The sequence below is a fragment of the Ambystoma mexicanum genome, chromosome 8, assembly GCF_040938575.1.
Source record: "Ambystoma mexicanum isolate Mex_15411 chromosome 8, UKY_AmexF1_1, whole genome shotgun sequence".
Taxonomy (NCBI): domain Eukaryota; kingdom Metazoa; phylum Chordata; class Amphibia; order Caudata; family Ambystomatidae; genus Ambystoma; species Ambystoma mexicanum.
In genome coordinates this window covers 382,807,847-382,824,966 of record NC_090929.1, presented here as the reverse complement: position 1 = coordinate 382,824,966, position 17,120 = coordinate 382,807,847, and the positions used below count along the sequence as shown (strand labels likewise).

Genomic DNA, 17,120 nt, shown 5'->3' with positions numbered 1-17,120 from the left:
TGGAGGATGTGCAGGGCATCTGTCAATTCAGCACAGGGCTACCACCAGCCCATACCCTGCTCTGTGGGCCACACTCAGGTGCCCAAAAACATACTTCGTAGGGATTGTGTCCTCCGACTTATTCCTTCTCTTTGATAGATCACTTCCAGCTTGCTGGCCTCGGAATATTTTTTTCAGTAGAGGGCGCTGCGTGTTGATGTCCCTCGAGTCAGTGTCCTTCGACAGCCTCCGTATCGGCGCCGACGTCATCATGCGTATAAATAGACTCGCGCAGCATTCGTTGCTCAGTTCCGTTTTTCCGTGCTTCGTGGGCCTCGGAATCGTGTTGCTCAGTTCGTTACTCAAAGTATATTATACTTATTCCTCGAGTATTTCTTACTCGCTTCGATGGCTTCCTCATCTGAACCGTCGACGCCACGGTCCGGTTTTAAAAAGTGTCGAGATTGTGGAAAGAAAATGTCGTTGACGGATCCTCACAGGATCTGTTTGTGGTGCCTGGGATCGGAGCACCAGTGTTGAGAATGCGAGGACTGCATGTCAATGACGGCGAAAGCCTTGAAGGAGCGTAAGGGGAAGCTCGAAAGAGGTAAGACTCTTAAAACTTCTAAAACTCCTTCGAAAGTTTCCTCGGCAGAGTCGAGACATTCGTCTCCTCGCCGTCACGGTAAACATTCTCGTTTGAGGTCTCAAAGTAGTTCCCATCACTCTTCGAGATCCAGACATTCGAAAAAGAGGCGTTGAAGATCTCCCTCTTCTTCGTCTTCTTCTGTTTCCCCTGAAAGGGTCACCTGCCCCACAAAACATAGCTCTCCAGCCAAGTGGGAGGAATTCCGAAAAAGGATGCTTAGCATCTTTGAGAATGCGGCCTCGACCCCCTCGGAGACGGCTAAAGGTGATACCCTGGGTGAAAGACCCAAAAAGTCGAAACGCCGCGATTCATTGCACCGGGCGAAAGAAACTGCTCGAGAGCTTTCCGAACCCTAGAGAAAAAGCAGTAAGACTGCATCATCGACGCCTTCGTCAAAGGCCCCTTCGACTCATAAATCTGTGTCATCAATGCCATTATCGAAGGGTCGACGCATAGATCGGTCGAATCGACGCCATCCTCGACCCCGATGTCGACGCCGATAAAGGAGAAACCTACGACTGTAACTACCTTGCAGTCAATAGTCATACTGAGGGCTCCCATCATGACCTCGAATGTCGTTGATAACCTCGACGACTCAGAGTAGGATTCCGATCCTCTTGAGTTCTTCGAGGTCACTTCATACCTTTTCAATGCCCTTTTCGGTTTCTTCTAAGCCTTTGACTTCTGCGTTGATGATGTTGACGTTTTCTCAACCAGTTACCACAAGCTTAGCCCCTTCTGCTTTTAGAAATGGGTTTTAAGCCTTTTCCAAGGTCAGATTATTTCAATGTCTTATCCTCCATTTATGAAGAAGGTGAGGATTCTGATCTGGAAAGACCTTTTGTGTTGCAGAGAACTGCAACACCTGTACCAGAGGAATTTATCTCTGAAGAAAATAGGTTGACGGACTTGCAAGATTCCTTGCATGGTGCAAGTGGGTTGGATACTTCCCCAGAAGCAGAATTTGCCAAACCAGACCCAGGGGAACATGCTGAGACCCCTTATTGAACTTTAATTGCCAGAATAATAGAATTCATGGGTTGGTCTACACCTTTACCTACTTTTCAACAAGATGACCTTACAGACATCTTGATTAAAGGCCCACAGGAAGATCCTGTGGTTCCATTCCATACTGCATTGCAGAGGAAAATATCGTCCAACTGGGAAACTCCTGAGGTTATCCCGGCAGTTAACAAGAAACTATCTGCCAAATATAGGCTATCTGCTTCTGACCCTGAAGATTTGTCAAAACATCAACTCCAGAGAGTCTAGTTGTTCAAGCAGCAACTTCATCGAACAGTAGATCTGCATACCCTACTGTTCCACAAGACAGGGATGACAAGAGATTTGACGCTACGTCAAAAAAGGTCTTTTCTGCATGTAGCATGGCACTTAAATCCATTAATGCTACTTGTACCCTCGCAAGATTCAGCTATACACTTTGGGAGTGTGCTTCATCAGCGGCTGACTGCCTCTCGGAAGGAGAAGAAATGGAAGCTTTTCTGAACATCATTAAAGATGGTAAAGATGCAATGTGCGAATCCCTTCAAACTGGCATTGATTTTGCTGACAGTATCAGCAGGGCCATGGTGGCAAGTACTACAATTTGCAGGTTTGCATGGTTACGAAAGTCTGGTTTTGCTTCGGATGCTCAGGCCAGACTTTTGAATATGCCCTTTGACGGCTCTTCTTTATTTGGTAAAAAGGCTGATGACAGTCTAGAGAAGTTACAAACATCTAAGGCAGCAGCAAAATCCCTTGGAGCTGCAATGCGTCAAACTCCCTATCGCCCCTCAGGAACCTCTTGGAGAGGTAGGTCCTTTCGTTTCTATTCCGCATTCGGAAGAGGAAGGGGACAGCCTGCTCAAAGAGGCCAAAAGAAATTCACCCGAGGTGGACGGGTTGAAAGTACAAAAGCTGCAGCAGGTGCCTCTTTACCCTCGGCATCTGCATCAGCCACTTCTAAACCGCTCTGAGGACTCTCCTCTCAAAACACCAGTAGGGGGCAGGTTAACTCAACATCTGACGGAATGGCAGGCTATTACGTCAGATGCTTGGGCATTGGAGACAGTTGCCCAAGGTTACTGCCTGCCTTTCCTACGCACCCCTCAGTCATCCACCGGGGAACAACTCTTTGAAGTTTCCAGATCTGCTCCTTTTGCAGGAAATTCTAGACCTGCTAGAGAAAGGTGCCATAGAACCGGTACCTGTAGCGGAGAGGAACAAGGGTTGGTATTCCCCCTACTTCTTGATACCGAAGAAGAACGGAGGACTAATTGAACAAATTCCTCAGGAAGGACAAGTTCAAGATGGTAACTCTCTCTCAGATCCTTCAGGCCCTCCAGCTTCAGGACTGGCTGGTATCTCTGGACCTTCAGGATGCTTATTTCCATGTGCCAATCCATCTCAAACAAAGGAAATACCTGAGGTTCGCAATTGGCAACTCTCACTATCAATTTCGAGTACTGCCATTTGGGCTGACCTCCGCCCCGAGGGTCTTCACCAAGCTAATGTCGGTAGTGGCTGTAAGTCTAAGGAGGGAAGGGATCCACGTCTACCCCTACCTAGACGATTGGTTGATCAGAGCAGTATCTTCGGAACAAGCTTGGATCCAACTAGATTATGTCTGCCACTTCCTTCACAAACTGGGCTTCTCCCTCAATTTAAAGAAGTCACAGATGATACCATCACAGAGACTCCAGTTCATTGGAGCGGCCCTGGACACTTCCCTGAGAAAAGCTTTGCCACCAGAGGTGAGGGCTCAAGATATTCTGCAAATGGTCAGGTCACCAAGTTTCAAAATGGCCAACATCTCCCAGCCTTCGACTTTTTGAGGTTGCTAGGCCTCATGGCATCCTGCATTTTCCTTGTGCCAGAGGCTCGCCTGAGAATGAGATCTCTCCAGTGGGCACTAAGAACTCAGTGGTCGCAATTCTCAGGGAGAATGACCGATCTCCTTCAGGTTCCAGACAAGGTGGCTTGAGACCTTCAGTGGTGGGCCTGTCAGGAGAATATTTTGATAGAACTGTTTTGGCAACCATGGCCGGAGATAACAGTAGTCACGGATGCATCACTCACGGGGTGGGGAGCCCATGCCAACGACTTGACCATCAGAGGTCGTTGGTCTCCATCGGAGTCCAGACTACATATCAACCAGTGAGAGCTGAGAGCAATCAGACTAGCGCTGAAGGCTTTTCTGCCATCTGTACAAGGGAAAAATGTCCCGATAATGACGGACAGCACAGTGGCCATGCACTACCTCAACAAAAGAGGTGTAGGATCACTGCCTCTGTGCAGAGAGGCGATGCAGCTCTGGTTTTGGGCAATACAAGAAGGAATCTCTCTATCTGCAGTTCACTTAGCCGGAGAGAAGAACTTGACAGTGGATGCTCTGAGCAGGCAGAACACAGTCTTTCACGAGTGGGAGATAGCTCAGGACGTCCTTCAAGAGATCTTCGCCCTTTGGGGAACCCCTCAAGTGGATCTGTTCGCCACCAGTATCAGCAGGAAGTGCGATCAGTTTTGTTCAAGGGAATGTCCCCCGAGAGGAGCTCTAGGGGACGCGTTCGTAGTGGACTGACAGTTTCCACTTCAGTACGCATTTCCTCCAGTCCCTGTCATTCCTCAGATGATCAGGAGGTTGAGAAGATTCCCGAAGACTATGATCCTAATTGCCCCAGACTGGACCAGGAGAAAGTGGTACTCGGACCTTCTGGCCATGTCCATCTGCCCTCCAATTCGTCTTCCACACAGGGAGGATCTTCTCTCACAGAAGGGAGGTCAGGTTCTCCATCCAGACATCAGAACCCTCAACCTTCACGCTTGGTTTCTGAAAGGTTGACAAACAAGGATTGGGACCTCCCAGATGACGTCATGGAGGTGTGTTTTCAGCCACAAGGCCAACAACAAAAACTTTATACCGCTGCTGCTGGAACAAATTCTGCAGCTGGTGTAGAGAAAAGGATATTGACCCCTTTTCAAGTGGTACACCAATGGTGCTATCCTTTCTACTCGATTTGGCGAATTCAGGTCTTCAAGTTGGTACAATCAAGGGCTACCTTGCAGCGCTGTCGATCTTCAAGCGCACTGCAGAGGAGCCATCATATTTCAAATTACCATTAGTAGTACAATTTCTGAAGGGGTTAACTAATGTCTATCCCCCGAGACCGTTCCAAGTTCCCTTATGGGACTTAAATTTAGTTTCGAATTTCCTGATGGGTACTCCTTTCGAACCACTCCACTCTTGTTCGTTAAGATTTCTCACCCTTAAAACTATCTTATTAGTGGCTTTGACATCGGCCAGGAGGGTGAGCGAATTACAAGCCCTATCTTGTAAACCTCCTCATACAATTTTTCACGAGGACAAAGTTGTCCTACAAGTGAAGCCTAATTTCCTCCCAAAGGTGGTTTCTGAATTCCACATCACTCAGAAAATAAGCTTACCCTCATTCTATCCTCCTCCCCATCCAGGGAAAGAGGAAGAGAGGCTACATAGGCTGGATCCAAGGCGAGCCTTGAGTTTTTATATCAGCAGACTGGCTAGGATCAGACAATCAGAACAACTATTCATAGGTTACACAGGGCACAAACTAGGATTGCCAATTACAAAACAGACCATCTCCAGATGGATTATCTTAGCCATTCTAGAATGTTGCAAATTGGCAGGGAAAGATCCTCCTCAAAATCTTAGGGCTCATTCAACCAGGGGTATCGCAGCCTCTTCGGCCCTCCAGAGAGGGGTACCGGTTCGAGACATATGTGCGGCTGCCACATGGTCGTCCGCACATACCTTTACTAAATTCTACAATCTGGATTCCTCCTCTAGTCAAGAGACTAGATTTGGCAAAGCTGTGTTACACTCTGTTCACTCTTAAAAAGGAATATGACAATTTTACTCCCACCTCCGTTTACACACCACTGCTATGGGAGTCTATAAAAGATAAGGAATACGTAGGAGGACACAATCCCTTCGAAGAACAAGTTACTTCTTACCTGGTAACGTTCTTTCGATGGGATGTTCCTCCAACGTATTCCTTATCGCCCCTCCCATCCATCCCCTCAGTAAAACTTCCCTTGTGGTTGCAGTTTACGTGCCTTCAAGGTCAATAACCAATTCATGAACAGATAATTCCAAGCTACAAAACGGAACTGAGCAACGGACGCTGCGCGAGTCTATTTATACGCATGATGACGTTGGCGCTGATACGGAGGCTGTCGAAGGACACCGACTCGAGGGACGTCGACGCGCAGCGCCCTCTACTGAAAAGTTTTTCCGAGGCCAGCAAGCTGGAAGTGATCTATCAAAGATAAGAAATACGTCGGAGGAACATCCCATCGAAAGAACGTTACCAGGTAAGAAGTAACTTATTCATTCGGAGTACAGGGTCGTACTCCCACCCATGGGTGCCATAAGGGTATCCCAAGGGTCTGTTCACCAAACCAAATACAGCAAGAGCTGCACCGCCAGGAGTCCCACATGAACTCCTGCGTGGAAAACAAGACAGAACACATGATAAAAAGCAATAAAGAACAAGGATTCGGAGGCCCTGTCCCTCAGATGCATTTCCAGCATCACACTGCTCCCATTGCCTCAGTTCTGTTTTTCTGCATGCACAGCACACTTTGGAATGATTCGACTCGCCTCTGCGATTCTTTTACGTATTTGAAATTCTTCTGTGTAGGTCTGCTCTGAAGACAGGTTTTAAGAGGTGTGCAGACTGTGACAGCAAGATGTTGATCACAGATCTGCACTGAATATGCCTCTGTAAGGAGCACAAAGTTGAGTGCGGTTCCTGTGATTCGATGACTAACAAAGCCTTGAAAGAGAGGAAACACTCACCCTAGGTCGGTCCATGCCTAAATCTCCGTCCTCTGTTCCCTCAAAGAGGAATTCTTCTGAAGGTAGAAGTTCAAGGGACAAATCACCTGACCGGCCCAAAAACACTCCAACCAGTCGAGGTCTAGGAGCGATTTGCATCATTCTTTGTCTTATCGAAGAAAATCAAAGAAGACACGCCATCATTCTTGGTCTTCTGACTCCTCGCCCAACATGAGACAAGTATGTTTCCCTGATAAGTCTGCCTCAGCAGCCGATTAAGGAAAAGTTTAGTCAGAAAATGGATTTTTGAAAGGCAACACCTCCTGGTCCCTCAAAAGAGCCAATAAAGGCTACCGATCCCACCGCACGTTAAAAAGCTTGCAGGGAAAAACTGCTTCGACTTGCAAGCCCAAAATCCTGTGTCAGAAGGCCTCAAAGATGCCTGCTCGAATAGCATCGATAATGTCGACCGCAGGGGAGGCTTCGAATGCCTAAGGCTTCAATACCCTCACTTCCAAAGGACTCTACGCCAAAGTCATCGACATTGAAGCCGTTGACATCACATCCAGCTTTAAGAGAGTCTTTTTTTTTTTTTAGATCTTTTGGATTTATTTCTGATGAAGAGGAAGTTGAGGACATTTGTACCTTTTCGGGTACAAACGTTTTGGTGCGCCTAATGTCCCTAAAGAGCACATTTCTGAGGAATCTCGTTAGAGGACTTGGCTACTTGTCTTAAGGAAGCCCAGTGGCTTAGACACCTCCACAGAAGGAGAATTTGTTGCAGCCAGCACTACTTCCCATCCAACTGCTGAATACAGGACAGTGATGTGCAAGGTCACTGAGTATTTGGGTTGTGTACGTCCTGCAAAGCACACAGCACAGGATGACTCACGGATATCCTTGACAAAGATCTTCCCAAAGAACATGTGCTGCCTTTCTATTCAGCACTTAACACCACCTTGGAAAACTGGCAAAAGTGACACCACTCCTGCTGTCAATATCCGCTATTGATCTTGAATTTCTCTCTATGGACACTACTCCTGAGAGCCTGGTGGTACATGGAGCTACCTCCACTTTTAAAGCAGGTACCTATCCATCCCATCTGATGGGGATGACCAGGAATATGATGTTAGCCAAGAGGGTATGCTCAGCAGAGAGTATGGCAATTAATGCGTCTTGCGACTTAGCAAAGTATACATTTACATTGTGGAATGTAATTTCACAAGCAGCTGATAATATTGCAGAGGGAGAAATGAGGGATGGTTTCATCAACATCATTAGTGATGGTAAGAAAGCAGCATGTTGATCACTCCAATCTGGGTTTGATACATCGGACTGTCCTGATCGCCCTATGGGCTCAAGTGCAGTCAATCTGGATTTGCTCCTTATGTCCCAGTTAAGACTTTTGGACAGGCCATTTGATGATTCAAATCCTTTTGAGGCAAAGGCTGGCGACAGCTGAGAGAAACTTCAGGCTTCTAAGGCAGCTGCAAAATCGTTAGAAGCAGCCATTCATCAGCCACAACAGCAACCGGATCTGCCTTCCCAGGCTTGGGGAGGGGTATCTTTCACTTCTACTCTTATTTTGGGCTAAGAGGTTGAGGCCAGGCTGCCCAAAAAGGGCAAAGGATATTTCCACGTGGCTCTACGGGCCATGGAGAAAGGGCACCTCAGGCAGTCACCTCTTCATTGCCCTCTGCCACAGCCCGAAAACCACTTTGAGCGCTTTATGCACAGGACTCCGGTGGGAGGCAGGTTGACACAGCATCTACAAGAATGGCGCTACGTTACTTCAGATGTGTTGGCACTTAAGACAGTGGCTCAAGGGTACTGTCTCCCAATTTTAAAAAGGCCCCCAGATTGTCCCCTGAGCGAGCAATCTCTTTGTGAACTAGACCTGCTCCTTCTGCAGGAGATTCTTTCCCTGCTGGAGAAAGGTGCACTGGAAAGGGTACCTGTAGCGGAGTAATACCAAGGTTGGTACGCCACCTATTTTCTGTTTCCCAAGAAAGACTGAGAACTGCAACCAATCTTGGACCTGAGATGCTTGAACAGTTTCCTCGGAAAGGGCAGATTCAAGGCGGTCATTCTTTCGCAGATCCTCCAGACCCTTCAGCTCCAGGATTGGATGGTGTCACTCGATCTTCAGGATACTTACTTTCATGTGCCTATACATCCCAAGCACAGAAAGTACATGACGTTCACCATTGGCAGTTCTCGCTATCAGTTTTGAGCACTGCCTTTTGGGTTGAGCTCCGCCCCAAGGGTCTTTAAGTTGGTGGTGGTGGTGGCTGAGAATCTAAAGAGGGAAGGGATCCACATCTTTCCCCACCTAGACGATTGGCTGATCAGAGCCTGTTCTTCCGAACAGGCTCCAGAACATCTCAACAGCACCTGCCGCTCTCCACAATCTGGATTTCTCCCTCAACTTCAAGAAGTCACAGGGGACACCTGCCCAAAATCTGCAATTCATTGGAGTGTTCCTGGACTCTTCCTCGGGCAAGGCTTCCCCTCGTGAGTTAAGGGCTCAACATATCTTGCAGATGGTGATGAGATTTCAGAACGCCCAACATCTACCGGCATTCGACTTCTGAGGTTACTGGGCCTCATGGCCTCCTGCATTTTCCTGGTGCCATAAGCCTGCCTAAGGATGAGGACAGATCCAGTGGGCCCTCCGATCCCAGTGGTGCAATTTCTTGTGAAGGATGACAGACCTTTTTCAGGTCCCGAGCAAGATCGCACAAGATCTCCTGGCCGGAGATCACCATAGTCATAGACTCTTCCCTCACGGGCTGGGGATCTCGCATGATCAGCGGTCTTTGTTGCCCATCAAAATCCAGACTACACATAAAACTTTTAGAGTTTAGGGCAATCAGACTGGCGCTGATGGCCCTTTTGCCGTCCATACAGGGGAAGAACATCCTGATAATGACGGACAGCACAGTGGCAATACGAGAGGTGGTTTAGGTTCACTACCGCTGTGCAAGGAGGCAATGCAGCTCTGGTTTGGGGTGCTACAAAACAGGATTTCTGTCGGCTGTTCACCTAGCCGGAGAAAGGAGTATGACGGTGGACGCTCTGAGCAGGCAGAGCACGGTCTCCCACAAGTGGGAGTTAGCTCAGGAAGTCCTTCTAAAGATCTTTGCCCTTTGGGGGACACCTCAAGTGGATTTGTTAATGTCCTGTATCAACAGGAAATGCAACCTATTCTGCTGCAGGGAACTGCCTCGGAGAGGAGCTCTGGGGGATGTTTGTCAGGGCGGACCCCTTATTTACCTTGGCCCAAAGCGGGGCCCACCACCTGGGGAACGAGTGCACGTTTTGTACGTAAAGCAAGCTTTATTGTACAGTCATCAGGGGAGCAGTTAGATGTACTGTAGGACCAAATTAACCCAAGTCTCAACGAACCACATCAGTTGATACATTTTATACATTATTTCCACAGTTAAAACACTCCCAGATATTTTATTATAATCTACCCCAAACGTGATTGGTCAAAACATACACAAAGAAGTTCCATCTTTCTTCTTTTTTCCTTCTCATTGGTTGACAATCTTTACTACCATCTTCAGATCATATTCAAAGTTCACCTTTGAAGGGGATTAGTCTACGGTAGGTTGTGACATCATGACACAATAAAACCTTCAAATACAAACGCAATTCATTACTAGCAACAACTGGCCTAAGGCCTTTTAACCTTAAGTGTGATTGCACATGGTCCGCACGGATATCTAAGCAACATGAGGAAGGGCTGAGCAAACAGGTTCTCTTTGAAGTATTGATTGTGATCTCATCCGCCCCGATTACTGGCTGCTCTTAAGACATTATAGTTTATGCGACTACCACTCCAGCACCTATGGCCTCTAGCTCGACACTGAGAAAACAATTGAACACTGAACACTCTGGCCTCGGGCGCCATCTTACCCCATCTTTATTGCCGCCCCAAACAAGTGGCCAAACACCTCTGTGCAACTTCAATGCAATGGGCAAGATTGCATATGTTCTCCACCTAACTATTCAGCCATAGACCACTGTGTCATGTTCAACGGCTGACCGTCTACTGGATGACTCATTCTTCCTCTGTCAAACCCCAAGCCCACGAAACCAGAATTTCTCAGTTACCTAAAATACATCGTGCAACTGCTAGCTGCAATGTCCGGATAAATTAACAAAACCCCACTACATTAAGATTTATAAAAACTCCTTGTATATGTTCCTCCGTGTGCATGGCTTAAAAATCTTCTTCTCAGGATTTCAGGACAGGCCCCCCTTTGCATGCACATTCAAAGCCCCTCTGTCTCCCACTGAATCACGTTCATGTTACATTTAGCGGTTTTAACATTTTGTCCTTCTGTCTGCGCACGTGCACATCTAATATATCTTGGTTCTAACAAAGTAACAAAAGTAACATCCCATCCATAATTATCTACACTTGATACATATAAAATTGCAACATCATGCCCAGTTCTCCGTCACCCCCACTCATCAATACGGCGTGTGCAACATGAAACCCTCGTGCTCATGGGGACCTTTCCTGACCACCCCAACGCGTTTGTAATGGACTGGGAATTTCCACTCTTGCATGCATTCCCACCAGTCCCTGTAATTCCTCATTGTCATGAGCTTGAGGAAGTTCGAGAAATCCATGATCCTGATTACTCCAGATTTGTCCAGAAGTACGTGGTACCTGGAACTTCTAGACATGTCATCTTCTCTCCATTCCATCTTTCTCAGAGGGTTGAGCCCATCTTCATCACCCAGAAGTCAGGACTCTAAACCTTCACACCTGGTTTCTGAGAGGCTAAGATCCAACGTTTGGGACCTACCAAAAGACATGATGGAGGTGTTGCTTTCGGCCAGAAGACCAGCAACAAAAACACTATACTGCTGCTGTTGGAACAAGTTTTGCAGCTGTTATAGAGCTAAAGATATTGATCCTTTCACTAGCGACACTCCGGCAGTGCTTTCTTTTTTGCTGCACTGGCCCACCAGTGGCTGCAAGAGGCTACTGCCAAGGGTTACCTGGCGTCGTTATCCATCTTTAAACACACACCAGAAAAAGGCTCTTAGACCCATTGTCATTCAATTCCTCAAGAGACTGTCAGGAACTCAAGGTGGCAACAGTAAAGACAGACACAAGTGATCACAGTTTAATGTTGTTTATTGAACTTTATAATGGGTTAGGTAGACGCCTAATCTAAACCTAAATCTAAGATGGGAGCAAGCTACGACCATCAAATAATAAGGCAGTGGCGTCTTGTCAAATAAAAAGGACCTAGACTAAAAAACGTATTGCCAATCCTTACTACTAAATTGCAAAAAGAGTGTGGGATAATGTTCACCAGAAAAGGAAGCAGTGTCCACAAAACAAGTCAGGAGGGTATGGTTGGGTCTCTTTCCCCACGTTTGAAGCACGGGACAAGGGGGGGGACTCTCAAGCACAGCACACTGCTGGAGCTCGTCAGCACGAGGTTGACAGTCAACTATCAAAAACCTTCTTAGACCAATTCTCCTTCTTGCAAAAGTCTCTTGCCTCAGAAGGCCTGTGGTTTCACAAAGACAAACAAACAAAAGTTCTCTATGATCTGACACCTCTGGCGATTGTTCTTCACCCACCAGGATCTCCCTCCGCCGGGCTCGGATCCTACTCACAATTTGGGCCTCCCTCTGTTGGGTTCACTACGCCCTTTCTTTAACACAGTTCATGTATTTCTAATACCATTCATGTATTGTTCATTCTCAGCATCAGAAAGCAGGGTTTTCCTTCTCCTAACTTCAAAGAAAGTTAGGAGAGGGAAAACCCTGTTGGGTTCACACTTGCCTCTTTCACAGTTCACAACCCTTTCGAAAAGCAGGGTTCCCTTCTTTTAGCTTTCCTCAGGCCACAGGTCAGAGACTTTCAATTGTATAAGGGATTTGGTGTAACCCTCATAGGACCACTCTGACGCCTCACGCCACCCTTTCCTAGGGCATTCTGGTTCTTGTAGCTTCAAAGAACAGGCCCTGGTCAGAGTCTTTCGAATGAGCACCCAGGTGGTGCCGAACTGCTCTGCACTTGGACCTCAACTGGGCTTTCTTTAAAGTTCAAACAAATATAAAAATTCTTTCTCTAACACGTTCTGTACATTCAAAATGCTGCTACTTGCAACCTTGGGTTCAACACAGTTCGGTTTGCTATCAGCTTCTTCCGACTCACCGGCTGTGCTGAACCCATTGCCTTCTTTGTTCTCTCTAGTCAAGCATAGTACCGCGGTAGCCAGCTTGCCTCGACGCCTGCATTATCAATCCGGGGGGCCACCATGCATCATTGACATCTGCTGCTCCACACGCAAGATGCAATTCCCGGTCTTCCCTTTCAGAGGTTTCGCAGACATGAGTTGAAAAGGGCAAAGCCAATTCCCCCTTCGTCATCCTTCCAGGTTTCACTGCCTTTCTTCTCCGCTTGAACTGCCGGTTTGGTGTAGCCGTCTCTTTGTGTGTTCGGCCTTGCTTGAAGTGTGCTTTCGTGCTCCGCTTTTTATCCCTGTGGGGAAGGTAAAGGGCTGTCAGGTGTACGTGGTTGTCAATTGCCTGACTCTGCCTGACCCATGTGTTGGGACATGTCCGGTAAACGACTCTGGTGTTCGTCCGTTGTCTGTTACATTGTGAGAAAGTGTTCGTGCAGGAAAAGGAGGGGGGTAGACTTTCTAAATATCATACAGGGTATGATGGGGAAAAGGTGTTACAGGGAACGGGATACTGTATCTCAACCCTCTAGTGTCCCACTTCCACTCCCCAACGACCCCTTGCCCAGGTAATCCTCCCCAACTGGTCCACCCCCAGGAACTGGATCCAATAGCAATGGCCGTGTCCTGGCCACCTGGGGACTAGCTGGGGAGACACCTTCAGGTTTCTCACAGGACTGACAAATATTTTCCCACCAGTCCCTTTCATAGTCCCCGGCTTGGGATCTGAATTTGCTACTAACGTTTTTGATCGGAGCTCCATTTGAACCTCTCTACTCATGTCCATTTAGGTTATTAACCTTCAAGACAATCTTTCTGGTAGCCATTTCTGCCCGCAGAGTGAGTGAGCTACAAGCATTATCATGTAAACCTCCTTTCACCATGTTTTCTGGGGAGAAGGTAGATTTGAGTGTTTGCCCCTCCTTCCTTCCTTCTCAACGCGGTGTCCGAATTTCATTGGACACAAAAGATTACCTTGCCAACCTTTTACCTACCTCCTCATCAATCCAAGGAGGAAGAGAGGTTACATAGACTTGATCGAAAAAAGGTCCCAAGTTTTTATATTGCCAGATTGGCAAAAGTCAGGCAAGATGTTCAACTATACTGGACACAGAATAGGTCAGGCCATAACGAAACACATTTTGTCACGATGGATCATTCTGTGCATTTCTGAATGTCATTCTTTATCTGAGGAGGATGTTCCTGGAAATCTGAGGGTGCATTCCACCAGAGAAGTGACAGCCACTCGGCTCTACAAAGCTGTGTACCAGTGCAGGACATCTGTAATACTGCAACTTGGTCTTCGATTCATACCTTTTCAAAATATTACTGTCTGGACACCTTGCCTGGTCAGGATGCTAGGTTTGGGAAAACTTTTGCACAATATTAACCAGTAAGAAAAATCCACTGGTCCCACCTCCTGTAAAACTGCTATGGGAGTCTATCAAAGATGGGGAATCCATGGGAGGACACAATCCATCAGAAGAACAAATTACTTTCCCCAGTAATGTTTTTTCTACTGGATGTTCCTTCCACGTTTTCCTCATTACCCTCCCAGCCTACCCTTCTAACTGTGGGTTCATTTTTAAGATTCTTCTCTTTCAATGCCCATTGTGGCGGGTAAGAAGTAGGAGTCACACATTGAGAACATGTTACCTTTCTTTGATGAAAATATAAGAAAAAGGCCTATCTTCGTTCCCCATTAATAAACTGATCGCCCTGCCTATCTAAATTAAGTAAAGGTGCTTGCCTGTCATCAGGAATTCAAAAAGTATAATTAGTCCTCAGTCCCAAACCTAACTCTACCACTAATATGAATAACTCCAACTAGGCCACAAGAATGTCTCTCTTCTCCTGATCGTATCTCTTCTTGCCATCTTCCCATGGGCTTTCTCGCGGCGTCGTCTTCTCGTTTCCTCTTCAGTGGGATGCCGTCTACACACTGTGAGGAAGGAGCTTGCAGTACCTACTTTTTGGGTGATCTCTGCGTTATTAGCTGCACCGCTCGCCCACAGTGATGTGCAGCTGTGGTCATGCCACCCCCTTGCACGGGTCTTAGCTTCCAGTTCTCCCGTTGCAGGATTTGCGAGCTCTATGGCATCTCACTCTGGCATTCCTCGCTTTTCCATAAACCGCCTTTCCAAAAGTCGCAGGGTTCTCAACTTAGTTCTGATCCGCCTCTCCAAGGCGTAATCGTGTAAGGGGGCTTCCCCTGCATACCATACTCTCTCGCCTCACAAGAGCTATTCGTCCCATTTATATGCATGTCCCTTTTAAAGAGACCTCTCCTTTTCCTTGGTATTTCTGGGTTGTTCCCACATTGAATCTGGAACTGCACTGGTCACCTGGCTACCCTCTGTTCTCGGGCTCAGGTCCCCTCCGCCGCCAGTTGCACACCTGCACTGCCTCTCTGGCAACCCCCGCACTTGAGGACTGTTTTCTGTATCCCTACAGTCGCCTACCAGCACTTATGTCTGCACCTACCCTTGCATTTGCCACCAGCTTGCCACACTTTTACTTATTGCGTATTTATTCTATTTATTTTACTATCGATCCCATGTACTGCACTTCCCACTCTCCCTTCCTCCCTGCACTTTTCCTCTTCCCCTGCCCTTGCGCGATCTCAATTTCACCGGGCCTAGTAAGATAGTTGTCTGTCTTCCCTCTGTTTCCCCCTCCCTTGCCTCGTTGCGCTTTAAAATACTTGTGTATAGGCACGTTATAAATGCCATATCATAGCATATCATTGCCTGAAGCCAAACATAAGGATGATCGATTACTCTTCATAGCAGGTAGTCCCATATATGCAGATAGGGTATTTGGTCTAGGAAATTCCTCCTCAGAATGGGAGTCGCTCCCATTGAGAGACCCCAAGTGAGGGTCTTGCAGAGCAGGCTCACCTCCTTTCCCTCAAAGAGGGTGGCTCCCCTCCTGGGGATAAGAGACAAATGCCCTTGATTTGTCACACCATGCAGGTTATTAATCCTCATAGCAGCTGTGCAGAAAGGGGGGCGGGGGGGGGGAGCTAGAACTGAGGCAAAGAGCGCAGGCTATGTATACCATTGTCAATGTCCCGTCCGAGCATGGGCATGGAAGATGCTGAGGGACATTGACTTGATATTGCACAGCACCCTCTTTCAGAAGACTGCAAGCAGTATATCAGTATATCAAAGACGAGGAATGTGTGGGAGGAACATCCAGTAGAAAGAACGTGACATGGGGTAAGTCATTGGTTCTTTTTATCATAAAGACCTGTGGTCACTTTGCGTCACAACAATTGCGGTTGATTTTGGTTAGAACACTATTGTTCTTCATTACATTTTGATTTGGTCTCCTCCCAATGTTTTGTGTTGAAGGTGCTTGGTATAATACACCCTGGGGTGAACGATGTTTGCATTGTGCCAATGGAAACTACATTGTAGTTTTACCTTGACCATGTTTATTGCTGAAAATAATATTCGTTGCAGGTGCTTGTAGAACCTTACTGGAAGCATTAATTAATTATAACATTGTGAGCAGTGATGGTCAGGAATTTAAATGTCACCTGATGTCATAGTTTCTATTCTTTTCCAAGTCAGTCACTTGAAATAAAGATTCTGTTAAAATACATAATTGTTTCAGTCTGCATATATTGGTGGTTTCTAAAAGATCTTCTGCGTTCAGAGTGAGCAATACTTTAAGAGGGTTTCAAAAGTAGTTCTAGTTTGCAGAGACACATTTGGATTTTTGAGCCTTAGATTTTAGTTTGATTTTATTTATGTTCATATTCTTTCTCCTCCTTTTAATTGTGTACATGGGTTTCCTCTTAAACCCAACCGCAAACAATATACAATTTAATTGAAATGGCTTCTGCATGTTTTCCATTTCAGATCCTGGAAAGCTCACAGACTCTACTAACTGTTCTGAAGAGGGAAGCGGGCAACCTGAATAAGACCAGCGATCTCCGAGGTACCACAACAAATGCCCAGCACAAGGACAGCTGACACCATGGACTTCAAGTGATAGTTTCTTCCTCGGCTGGAACTGCTTGTAGGAAAGGACGGCAACGAAGCAGAAACAATGGATTGTAATTTTATAAATGTGTTTATATATCATTATGGTAGATGTTTCTTTTTTTATACTGATCTGTAATTAAAGGACTGTTTGCTGCAATTCAATAATAAAACCACGGAAGCAGAAATGTTGGCATACAATAGCAGTGTTGTGCTTGTTGAGTAATGGATTTCATATGGTGAAGTCACAACTATGGAAGTGCGACATGTATGGATGTAATAAAGTGCATTAGCTCTCTGGAAACTATACATAACATTACAAATTAGAAGACCCATATTTGACTTGTCTGTAATTTTCACATAAAAAATGAATCTGCGCTCTCCTCTCAAACACACCAAAACTGAAAACTCTGCCCAGACCTGTAGGTGAACATTAGTTAAGTGGTTCTTCCATTTGT

General features: G+C 46.6%; 1 protein-coding gene across 1 annotated transcript in view; it reads left to right on the top strand.

The window, feature by feature from the left end:
* Positions 1-16,863, top strand: part of SSNA1 (SS nuclear autoantigen 1) — a 287,129-nt gene extending 270,266 nt beyond the window's left edge. Inside the window, exon 3 of the mRNA XM_069609852.1 lies at positions 16,540-16,863. Coding sequence (XP_069465953.1) covers positions 16,540-16,653 — 114 coding nt within the window. The 3' untranslated portion in view covers positions 16,654-16,863. The remainder of the gene's footprint in view (positions 1-16,539) is intronic.
* The last annotated feature ends 257 nt before the right edge of the window (positions 16,864-17,120 follow it).